Source organism: Amblyraja radiata, chromosome 7 (genome assembly GCF_010909765.2).
Source record: "Amblyraja radiata isolate CabotCenter1 chromosome 7, sAmbRad1.1.pri, whole genome shotgun sequence".
NCBI lineage: Eukaryota > Metazoa > Chordata > Chondrichthyes > Rajiformes > Rajidae > Amblyraja > Amblyraja radiata.
Genome location: NC_045962.1, coordinates 87,395,766 through 87,408,504, shown reverse-complemented (window position 1 = coordinate 87,408,504; position 12,739 = coordinate 87,395,766). Strand labels below are relative to the sequence as shown.

Here is a 12,739-nt window from a genome sequence, read left to right as displayed (position 1 = left end):
GTCCTTGGTTTTGCTTATATTTAGCTCAAGACAAGACTTTTCACACCATACTATAAAGTCCTGCAGGGCTGAGCTGTGATGTTGTGTATGGCTGGGAAGCAGAGACAGGAGGACTGTGTCATCAGCAAATTTTACAAAGTGGCAGTTTGGCTGGGTGGATCTGCAGTCACCAGTGTAGAGAATGAAGAGAAGTGGGGAGAGAACACAGCCTTGTGGAGAGCCAGTGAAGGTGAAGAGGGTGTCGGACAAGGTGTGAGTTGGTGGTTGAGGTGGAAGCGGGTGATGAGCTTCTCAGCCAAAATATGTGGCTGCATGGTGTTGAATGCTGATGAGAAGTCTGCAAACAAAAGTCTGGCTATGGTCTTGAGGATTTCCAGATGCTGATGGATGGTGTTTAAGATGAATATTTTTGCGTAATTGACACCCCTGCCAGCCTGGTAAACAAACTGCAATGGATCCATCATCGAGCCAGTTGCCTTGGTGATGTGCTCCTTGATGATCCTCTCCATGGCCTTCATGACCAGGGAGGTGAGAGTCACCGGTCTAAGGTTATTCAGGACCTTGGTGGTGCCCTTCTTTGGGATGGGAATCACTGTTGAGTTTTTCCACATCGCGGGGACTGTGCTGCTGGTCAAAGAGCCCTGGAACAGATGCTGGAACACACCTCCCAGCTGCTCAGCACAGTGCCATAGGGTCCGCCCACAGATGTTGTCTGGCCCTGGAGCTGTGTTAGTCCTTTTGAGGGCTCTCGCCACCTCTGATGTGTTGATGTTGAGGCCGGAGTCATCAGGTCTGAGTGTGGAGACGATTGATTCTAGCTGGGTGCTGTTGTCCTTTTCAAATCTGGTGTAGAAGGAGTTGAGATCATTCGGGAGTGAAGTGAAGCTGCTTCCTGCTACCTGAATGGGCTTGTGGCTGGTAGAGACAGAGTTCACTGCTGCCATGTTCTTAAGGCCCTGCCAAGCCACACGGAGGTTCCCTTTTCCAAAGGTCTGCTCCACTTTGTTCTTGTATTTCAGCTTGGCAATTTTTATGGCCCGCTTGACCTCTCTGTTTACCTCCTTCTTCTCAGCTTCAGAACCGGTAAAAAATGTTCTCTTTTTCTTATTCAATATGTTTTTTAGATCTTTAGTCACCCAAGGTTTATTGTTAGGGAAGATTGTGACCTTCTTGGAGGGGATAATATTGTCTACACAGAAAGTGATGTATGCTGAGACTGTATCCGCTTGCTCACTGATGTTGGTGGAGGAGGATATGAGGGCATTCCAGTCTGTGGTTTCAAAACACCCTTGAAGCCTGTCAATACTGTCCGGTGTCCACTGTTTGATGTCCTTGATGACTTTCTCTGTTCTCTTTACCACAGGTGTGTAGGCAGGAGCGAGCAGTATGCTACTGTGGTCAGCAGAGCCTAGGGGAGGGAGGGAGACGGCTCTGTAGGCGTCTGGGACTGACCCATAGCATTTGTCCAGTGTTTTCCCTAGACGGGTGGTGCAGTTGACACACTGGTAGAATCCTTTAAGTGACTTGTCAATTGAACAGTGATTGAAGTCACCCATGATGAATTTGGGGGCGTCCGGAGATATCAGTTCGAGTCTGTCGAGCATATTTCTTATATGTTCCGTAGCAGTGGATGCATTTGCTCAGAATGAAAAACAGTTGTGGGAATTCCCTGGGAAGGTAGAAGGGACACAGAGAGACAGCCAAGAGTTCAATGTCAGGGTTGCACAGTTCTTCTCTGACAACAACTGTTTTGCACCAGCGTGGATTGATGTAGAGGCAGTCACCACCGCCATGGTGCTTGCCAGTCAGTTCAGTATCACGGTCTAACCTTACAGGAGACCCGAAGCCATCTATGTGCATGCTGTCACTGTTGTCACTCCCAGTCAGCCATGTTTCAGTGAAAGCAAGAATGAAAGCAGTCCGGCATTCATACATGTGAAAAACGTTAGCTTGCAGTTCATCAGTCTTGTTACGCAATGAGCGCACATTAGCAAGGATCACTGAGGGAAGTGCACGGTGCTTACTTTCTCCTCGCCTAAGTCTTGCTTTAATTCCACCCTTCTTCTTCCTCCCCCGTCTCGTTACCTTCTTTCCATTGTTGTGCAGGGTGCCTGTCCGGTCGGTTGGGAGTTTACATTGTAGCTCCTCCGGCAACTTGTCTATGGCAGGGGCTTGGTGAGAGTGAAAATGCAGCTGAAGTAAAAAGTCCCTGCAGTAAGTAATCCGTTGGTTGTCCGGAAGAGTATATCCATATGATGCAGTGGGCAGATAATCCAAGACGAACAGTAGAAGCATAAGAGTCCATAGTGTCCATGTGAAGTCCATACTTTGGAGCAGTAAACGCAAAAAGCTAGCTGGTTAATTAACGTTAACTCGTTGGTCCGGTGTGTGTGTGAGGTAGTGGGAGCGCCCGCACAACACACCACGAAAGTACTGAACAATACGGCAGCAGTTGACCGTCAATCGATACCCGATGTACTTAAAACGAAACAAAACACTCTCACAAACTCACGTAACGTAACGAAGAGACAAACATTCAAAGCTACTCTCTGCACCGACCGGTCGACCGCACGAGCAGTGACCTGGAAGTTGTATCAGTCTTATGATCGTATGTAGACACAAAACGCTGGAGTAACAGCAGGACAGGCAGCATCTCTGGAGAGAAGGAATTGGGGGTGTTTCGGGACGAGACCCTTCAGACGTCTCTGGTGTGAAGGAGTAAGATGTAAATGAATATTAGTGAAGAGCTAAAGGCAGATTTTTGAAAATTGGCCGTGCTGTATGCATGCATCAACACAGAGTCATAGCGTGATACAGCGTGGAAACAGGCCCTTCGGCCCAATTCTCCCACACCGGCCAACAATGTCCCAGCTACAATCGTCCCATTTGCCTGCGCTTGGTCCATATCCCTCCAAATCTCTCCTATCCATGGACCTGTCTAACTGTTTCTTAAATGATGGGATAATCCCAGCCTCAACTACCTCCTCCGGCAGCTTGTTCCACACACCCACCACCCTTTGTGTGAAAAAGTTACCCCTCGGATTCCTATTAAATCTTTTCCCATTCACCTTGAACCTATGTCCTCTGGTCCTCGATTCCCCTAATCTGGGCAAAAGACTCTACCTGATCTATTCCTCTCATGATTTTGCATACCTCTATAAGATGTCCCCTCATCCTCCTGCGCTCCGTGGAATATAGATCCAGCCTACTCAGCCTCTCCCTTTGATGTTTTTTCAAGATTTAAAGCAATTAGACTAAGATGCTGATTTGAAAAATAATTTGTTGTCTACCTTTTACAAAATCAGTCAATTGGTCAAAAAATTCTTTAGTATCATTACTGTGAAGGATTATTTTATCTTCAAGAATAGACAATATACAATAGACAATAGGTGCAGGAGTAGGCCATTCGGCCCCTCGAGCCAGCACCGCCATTCAATGTGATCAAGACTGATCATCTACAATCAGTACCCCGTTCGTGCCTTCTCCCCATATCCCATGACTCCGCTATCTTTAAGAACCCCCTCTGAGGCAGATAATTTCACAGACTCACAACTTTCTGTATGAAAAAGTGTTTCTTCATCTCCGTTCTAAATGGCTTACCCCTTATTCTTAAACTGTGGCCCCTGGTTCTGAACTCCCCCAACATCGGGAACATGTTTCCTGCCTCTAGCGTGTCCAAACCCTTAATAATCTTATATGTTTCAATAACAATCCCTCTCATCCTTCTAAACTCCAGAGTATCACAAGCCCAGCCGCTCCATTCTCTTAGCATATGACAGTCCCGCCATCCTGGGAATTAACCTTGTGAATCTATGCTGCACTCCCTCAATAGCAAAAATGTCCTTCCTCAAATTAGGTGGAGGATTGTTTTATCTTTAAGAACCTGGAGGTATGAGTGTTGTTGATCAGATTGACCTGAGTTTGGAATGAAGGACTTTCATAAGAGAACAGAACAAGGCTATACGCAAACAGTATGACAAATTTTAGTTTTTGACCCGTGTTGTGTCAAAAACCCTTCCTGAGCAATGTACAATTGTGCAATCTGTGAAACCATCTGATGATGCACTTTTGTTTAGTTAACAAACTTTTTAGGGCACATACAATGATTCAGCATGATTGTAAACATCCCAGCATCTGTGATGTAAATTTTTTGTACTGACATTCAACTAGAATTGCTGAATCACAGTTGAAACTCATAGCGTTTACATGTTTTAAAATTATTGTTACTTGCATGAATCTGTTTAGGAAATTGAATATGTACTTGGAAAGGAGGTATTGAAAGTGCAGAGGAGTGAAAAGCTTGGACAAAGAGAATAAGAACAGTTTAGTTTATTAATTTATTATTGTCACATGCAACAAGGTACAGTTAAAAGCTTTTTGTTTCGTGCTATCCAGTCTGTGAAAAGAGTATGTATTACAATTAAGCCGTCCACAGGGTACAGATATAGAATAAAGGGTATATCATTTAGTGCAAGATAGAGTCCAGTAAAGCCCGATTAACGATAATTTGCAGGTCTCCAATGATGTAGGTGGGAGGTTGAGACCGCTCTCTAGTTGCCGAGAGGACGATTCAATTGCCTGTTAATAGCTTGGAAGAAACTGTCCCTGAATCTGGAGGAATACATTTTCAAACTTCTGTCCCTCTTGCCTGATGGAAAGAGGGAGTGACCGGGGTGAGACTAGTCCTTGATTATGCTGGTGGCCTTGCCAAAGCAGCGTGAAGTGTAGATGGAGTCAATGGAAGGGACGTTGGGTTGCGTGACGGTCTGGGCTACGTCCACAGGTCTGCAAGTTCTTGCGATCTTGGATGTGTTCCCAAACCACGCTGTGATGCATCCCGATAAAATGCTTTCTGTAGAAAGCCCACCTGTAGACTTTGGTGAGGAAATGCCGAACTTTCTCAGCCCTCTAAGGAAGTAGAGGCATTGGTGTGCTTTCTTGGCCATTGCTTCGATGTGGCTGGCCATGGGAGTCTGTCCGGGCCAGTTGCTTTCTGTGGGTTCACCCTCAGGAAGGCTGACCTAACTGAACAGAAGAAACAAAAATAGAAATAAGCATAATCTTGTTTTGCCACTTAAATAAAGTATGATCTTTTGGTTAGTATTGTATCTTAGGCCCCCTTTTTGTTGTTCACATGCTTGATCAATGGTGTTTTATCATTAATGCCTTATTATTATTAATGTTTAGTGTTTTCTGAGTCATTCGTAACTGTCACTGTATGTCATGTTGTTACTTGTGGGCGGAGCACCAAGGCAAATTCCTTGTATGTGAATACTTGGCCAATAAACTTACTTACTTTGGTCACGGCTGACCATGGGTGTCTCCAGGGTGCTATTCCCTATATGGAGGACACCTGTGCGTGACTTTGTTTCACGTGGGGAGACTGGTGCACAGATAGCCACCCCACGGTCCTTGACAGATCTGGGTCAGGATCCAGTGGCATGGTGACAATGTGACAATCCACGGAGAATACTGTATACAGCTAGTATTATATTCTAGCTGTATATTCATTGATTCCCTCAATATCCAAACGTCTGCAGATAGTGGATTATTAGTGTTTTATTGTATTCGGTTCCATTTGATAGCAACTCGATAGCAATTTCTTTTGAGAATTAACATTTCCAAACAGGTAATTTTATATAAGATCTAAATAGCTGCATACTGAATATAATGTAGGCAAGGGCGTGCCAGACAATGTCTCATACCTTCTTGACTTGGCTGTTGTCCAGTACTATTAAGTTCGCTGATGACACAACAGTGGTGGGTCTCATCAGTGACAATGATGAGTCGGCGTACAGGATGGAGGTGGAGCTGCTCACAGGATGGTGCAAATCCCACAACCTCATTCTCAACGTGGGAAAAACTAAGGAGATGGTGGTTGACTTCAGGAGGGCGGGAAAACAACACCATACACCTCTGCACATCGATGGAGCTGATGTGGAAAGGGTCAGCCGCGTGAAGTTCCTAGGACTCCACCTGTCAGATGACCTGACGTCCACGACCAACACCACAGCACTGGTCAAGAGAGCCCAGCAGCGACTACACCCTCTCCGAAGACTACGGAAAGCAGGTCTCCCCACTACACACCTACGAAATTTTTATAGGGGGACAATCGAGAGCACATTAACCTACGGCATCACTTCCTGGTTCGGGAGCTGCAAGGCGTACGAACGGCACCAACTAGACAGGATTGTGAAGACCGCCAGCAGGATTATTGGTGCTCCACTCCTTTTCCTGCTGGACATATACAGGAAGAGATGTATCAGCAGAGCCATCTCCATCATCAAAGACCCCTACCACCCATCGCATCACATATTCTCCATCCTGCCATCTGGGAAGAGGTACAGGAGCATTAGCTGCAAAACCAGCAGGATGCTCCTCAGCTTCTTCCCGCAGGCTATAAGATTGATAAACGGACTTTGCCCCCTGCCAAAGTATCGCGCACCAACCACCAACCTGGACACACTGCAGCAGAGCCACTGTCGTGCCGCTGCCGATCGGAACGCCTGTTGATGTTTAGTAGAGAGTAGAATGTTTAATTTGTTCATGATATATGTATTTTTATTTCTATTTATTTTTTACTGCACACTGAATGGACACTGGTTGAGCAACGTTTTTTTGTTTCCTCTGGGTATGTGAGTACTCAGGAAAATGACAATAAAGATATACTACTGCAAGTTGCCTTTTCATGGATTTCTGTGACCGCAATTTTTTTGCAATGTCTTGAGCTTTTCCTCTAGAAATACTCTAGGATAACCTGCCTTTTCTTTGGTATACAAGTGTTCCTCTTTGCAAGTCTCTGGAACCAGGCATGGACATCCGTTTTATAGGAGTAGTTGTAGAAAGTAGCTTGATCTCTATCTCTAGTTCATATTTTCATAAGTGCATAAAGTTCATACAACTTGTTCACATTGATTCCTCTTTGAAATATAGAAGAAGGGCCAGGCTTTCCATTATGATGTGAGGCAAAAGTATATGATTAGACTGGGGAGAGATTAAAATCTGGAGAAAATGGGCAAGTAGTGAACTGATGAAGAGAAGAGTGAGGTCGGTATTCCTAAAAGAAAAGACAAGGTATCTGAAATAAAATACTCACTTACTAAGTTACTGCCTATTCAGCCTCCTGGCATGTAGGGCAGCAACGAAGGTCCTCCACTACTGTCTGTTCTGGGCTAGCTTCTGGACACTACAGCCCTGGATGTCCATGACGCCCAGTAGTGTTGATTCCTCCAGTTGCTGTTTCCGTAAAATATTTGTTTTACGGGACAGGGTTGTTAGCCCTGTGCTCAACCCCCAATCGCTCTTCGTCTCACCTCTACCCTTCGACCTGTCCAGCATGGGAGACTCTAACAGGAGACTAATCTCCCGCTGGCATAGCTCTAGGGGTCACTGAGACACACAAGCTCCCCGACCACGATAAGGAAATAAAATAGTTTGTAATAAAACCAAAGTCCTGTATTGGAAATATGCCGTAGGTTAGCGAGCATTTCATAAAGAGGGAGAAATGAGTTAAGGTTACTTAGCAGGTTTGGCAGCTTCCATGGAGTGAGGAATGGTGTTACATTAAGGTGTGATCAACATCAAGGACAACATCAAGAACGGTCTGAAGAAATTCCACATCACATCGAGCAACTGGGAGCACATTGCACTGGACAGATGCTCCTGGAGGAAATCCGTGCAGGAAGGAGCTGCACGTCACGAGACGGAACTACGCCATGTCGCAGAGACAAAGCGACAGCACTGTAAGGAGAGGGAGAAGGGGGCTCGACGACTACCAACCACCGCCAGTCTCCACTGCCCACGTTGCACCAAGGTGTGTGGATCGGCCTCAACAGACCCACAAGTAGACAACCCTATGGAGAGAAGAGGACATTCATACTCGTTTCGAGTGACCGCCGATGATGATGATTAATAAAGCAGGTCCATTATCTTGAGATTACTGCTGTGCTGCACCCTGGACTGCAATATTAATCTCAGCATGGTCCAGGGTAAGTCTTCCACTGGAAGGCCCCACTCCTAGCACATTGCCATGACCCAAACAGGGTAGTACCTCTCCCAATGCTAGTGTTCACGGAATGCAGGGAATGGAGGGATATGGATTATGCGCAGACAGATAAGAGATGATATTGGCATCATGTTCAGCCCAGACATTGTGGGGCGAAGGGCCTGTCCTTCTGCTGTACTGTCTATGTTTGTTCAATATTCGTCTGCGCTCATAGTCAGGCATTCACAGCTGTCACAGTTTTATTGTTTAACCATCAGTCTTAAGGCACATAAATTTCTGCATTCCTCATTTTATTTCTCAATGACCATCTTGTATTGCTAAGTTGTTTAAGAAACAACTGCAGATGCAGGAAAATCGAAGGTAGACAAAAATGCTGGAGAAACTCAGCGGGTGAGGCAGCATCTATGGAGCGAAGGAAATAGGCGACGTTTCTGGTCGAGACCCTTCTTCCAAGGACCCTGCTCCGTAGATGCTGCCTCACCCGCTGAGTTTCTCCAGCATTTTTGTCTATCTTGTATTGCTGTGTTCTCAATATGCTCTTTCTCATGAGTGTAAATATTTTCTCTTCATCCATTTGATCAAAATCTTTCATAATATTAAACGCCTCGGGAGAAAATAACCGATCTTTTCTAAAAATCCATCATGGCTTCCATGCTTTTAAACTCTATGCCCCCGTGGATAATACCTGTTTTCTCAAACTGCTCTGCCAATTGTGAGCTGTATGTAAAAGCTCGTATCATATTCTCCATTTGATAGCAGCATTAGCTAATATTATTTGTTTCTTGTGCTTGTTTTTGATTCATAGGGTGAATGATATGGTGTATTATAGTAAATATAGAAGACGAAGTATATGTGCAAAGTAGACACAAAATGCTGGAGTAACTCAGCGGGACAGGCAGCATTTCTGGAGAGAAGGAATGGGTGACGTTTCGGGTCGAGACACTTCTTCAGATATGTGCAGGCAGATTGTGAGAGCTAAACAAATGTTACCGCACTGAAGAAGGATCTCGACCCAAAACGTCACCCATTCCTTCTCTCCAGAGATGCTGCCTGTCCCGCTGAGTTACTCCAGCTTTTTGTGCCTATCGTTGGTTTAAGCAAACATCTGCAGTTCCTTCCTGCACAAATGTTCCTGCACTATCTTTTCAGATGACTATTGACCATTCATGTAATCGTATGTGGATTAGTGCCTGACAGTATTTCTGCTTTGCAGGTACACTTTGGTCTGTGGATGGTACGATATTTCTGTACGTTTCTGTTGTTTGCCCTGGGATTGAAAGCACCAGGTTTGCCTCGAAGACCCTACATGGTGATCATTAATGAGGATGAACGAGATGTTGAATGCAATGAGGTATGTGAACAATTAAAAGAGGGCTTGGATTTATTTAGCATTATTCAAAATCTTGGAACAAAGCAGTGAATTTGCATGCATTAATACAAGATATTAGCTGAAGAATAGAAATTAGGTAACAAATGGGATTTTTTCTGCTTTTTATCTGAAAAGAAAGGGAGACTTGTTTTAATATCTGGTCTGAAATACTGTGGGAGTTTAGAAGCTGCTTATATAACTATCCCTGTCAAATAACTTTTAACTGTAGTGTGCTGTGAGATGTCACGTATCTGAATATTATAATAGTGTAACTATATAGTGACTGCACTTGAAAAAAAAAGATTAATAATACTAGGATACTTAATTTATTTCTTAAGATTGAGTATATAGTTATTTGAGTTGGAGGCAGAAAATGGAGTTGGGTTCCAATTAGGTATTCTTTCTTTCTTAATATTTTATAGGTGTCTATAAACGCTTTTAGATATTCTAAGTGGCAGGGTGTGACTAATGATGAAATTGTGTTGGGGTTTGCACCATTCAGCTTGCATAACCTTTTAGAAGATGGGTTAGAAAGCCATCTGCCCTGATTTATTAGTAACACAAAGGTAGGTGATATTGTATGCAGCCTTCAAAGTGAATTAGATAAATATGGAACTATGGTGAAAGTGGAGAGAGACTTGCACACCGTGGCTCTGTGTTTAGGTTTCTGCATCTCTGGTGCTATGAGGCAGCAGCTTTACCAGCTGTGTCGCTGTGCCACCCAACATTTTATGGAATTCCCTGCCACAGAGGGCAGTGGAGGCCAAGTCACTGGATGGATTTAAGAGAGAGTTAGATAGAGCTCTAGGGGCTAGTGGAATCAAGGGATATGGGGAGAAGGCAGGCATGGGTTATTGATAGGGGACGATCAGCCATGATCACAATGAATGGCGGTGCTGGCTCGAAGGGCCGAATGGCCTCCTCCTGCACCTATTTTCTATGTATGTTTCTATCTATGTATGTTTCTATTTCATTGAAAGATGGTCACCCTCAAAGCAGTTATGGGATCGTCAACCTAAATTATGTTCACTCCCTGGAATAAGGCTGAAAATTGCAACATTCAGAGCTTTACTTACTAAGGCACAAGTGATACAAATAGTTAGAATGGTTTAATTAAATATCTTGGGTCGATGTTTTTAAGTAATTGTTGGTAGAATGAGATGAGACTATATTATTGAGCCCTCTTCAAATTAAATACAATTTTTAAAATTTATTTATTTTTTATTTATTTATTTATTCCGAACAAGTAAAGACATTAAAGACATTAATAGTAACAAAATCGAAATTATCAAACAATTGGACATTACAATCAATATTTACAAAGCAATGAAAAGAACAAAAGCAAAGTTCCAATGTGTCTGTACAAGCTCGAAAAGGAGTGAGAAGAAGAATAACTTATTAAATCTCACCCCTTTTCCCCAACACTTCTACCATGTTTAAAAATCAATTAATTAATAATAATAATACTACCCTAGGCAATTTCCCATAATACCTACAGACATATATATACATACAACTATTATGCACATACAAACTTCATATCTGAAGTACCCAAACATAAGTAAACAATAGTAAAGCAATAGATAAACATCAACCCCCACTTGTCAACCATCCCCTCCATCCCTGTACCCCTTGAAAATTATTTTTTTATATATCATTTTAAAATGATTCATGTTTGTGCATTGCTTTAATTCCCCGTTCAATTTATTCCACATTCCTACTCCACAAACCGAAATACAAAAGGTTGTTCTAGTCGTACGGACTCTTTGTTTCTTAAAGTTAAATATTCTTCTTAAATTGTAACCCCCCACACGCTCGTTAAATAATTTTTGAATGTTTCCAGGTAAATTTTTATTTTTGGCCCTAAACATTATCTGAGCTGTTTTGAATGTAACCAAATCTTCTAATTTTAATAATTTTGACTAAAAATAATGGATTCGTATGACCCAGATACTTAGCATTATGGATAATACGAATTGCTCTAGTTTAGAAAGTTTAAATGAAACAGTTTGGGAATGTCAGATTGGAAAGTGTTTCTTGTCAGCGCTGAGTGCAGATTGTGGAGGAATGAGGGACCTCTGCTGGTCAGCCTCTCCCATTACTGTCGCATTTTAGACTATTTGCTTTTTGGTTTAGTCTCCCTTTTGCCTTGTATTTTGTATTTAAGTGCAGGAAAATATGTTTCTCAGCCGAGCAAAGCAAGCTGCCTAAAGTCGTTTTGTCATGAAGAGAGTTGGAAGAAAATGAAAGATAAATGGTGACATGATCAAAGCAGACGAAATGTGTAGGAAGGAACTGCAGATGCTGGTTTGCACCAAAGATAGATCCAAAATGCTGGAGTAACTCAGCAGAACAGGCAGCATCTCTGGAAAGAAGGAATGGGTGATATTTCAGGTCTCGAAACGTCATCCATTCCTTCCATCCAGAGATGCTGCCTGTCCTGCTGAGTTACTCCAGCATTTTGTGTCTATCATACATGATCAAAGTATCCAGCTGGGTTCTGATGAAGGACTGGAATGGAATACTTTATTGTCACATGTGATACGGCACAGTGAGATTCTTTGCTTGCATACCCAATGTATACAAATAGCAGCCACCTACGGCACTGACAAAGTTAAGGAGATTTATAGAGATAGATCTCATATAAAATGTTTTAGCGAAAAGGAAAATTCTCCCACATACACAAAAAAACATAAGGAGGCAAGAGAAAAAAAAAGTGCCAGACAAATCTTTTACACAGTGAAAGATGGGTGGTGGGTGCCTGGAACGCGCTGCAACGGTGGTGGTAATTGAATCAAATATGGAAGTGATGTTTAAGAGGCTTTTGGATAGGTACATGGATATGCTGGGAATGTGTCAGTTTAGTTTATTGTCACGTGTACAGAGGTACAGTGTTCGAACATGCGAAGGCAAAGGAGTTTATTTTAACCTGGCATAATGTTCTATGTGACATTGTGAGCCGAAGGGTCTCTTCCTGTGCTGTAGTCTATGTTCATAAGTTCTAGGAGCAGAATTAGGCCATTTGGCCCATCAAGTCTACTCCGCCATTCAATCATGGCTGGTCTATCTTTCCCTCTCAACCACATTCTCCCACCTTCTCCTCATAACTCCTGACACCTGTACTCCACCTTAACAATATCCTTTGACTGCCTCCGCTGCTGTCTGTGGCAATAAATTCCACAGATTCACCACCCTCTGATTAAAGAAATTCCTCCTCATCCCCTTTCTATAGGTACATCCTTTTATTCTGAGGCTATGGCCTCGTGTCCTGGACCAAATGAGTCGATCACCTTGCTCTCATGTACTCTCAGGGTTCCTGTTCATTTTAATGGCGAGGGTTGTGGATGCAAATTGGTAAATTTGCA

General features: G+C 43.2%; 1 protein-coding gene across 2 annotated transcripts in view; it reads left to right on the top strand.

Moving 5' to 3' along the window:
* The window catches only part of abcb6 (ATP binding cassette subfamily B member 6 (Langereis blood group)), a 174,666-nt gene that overhangs the window by 13,497 nt on the left and 148,430 nt on the right, over positions 1-12,739 (top strand). For both annotated transcript variants that reach the window (XM_033024954.1, XM_033024953.1), the window contains exon 3: positions 9,219-9,356. In XM_033024954.1, the coding sequence (XP_032880845.1) occupies positions 9,219-9,356 (138 nt within the window). The remainder of the gene's footprint in view (positions 1-9,218; positions 9,357-12,739) is intronic.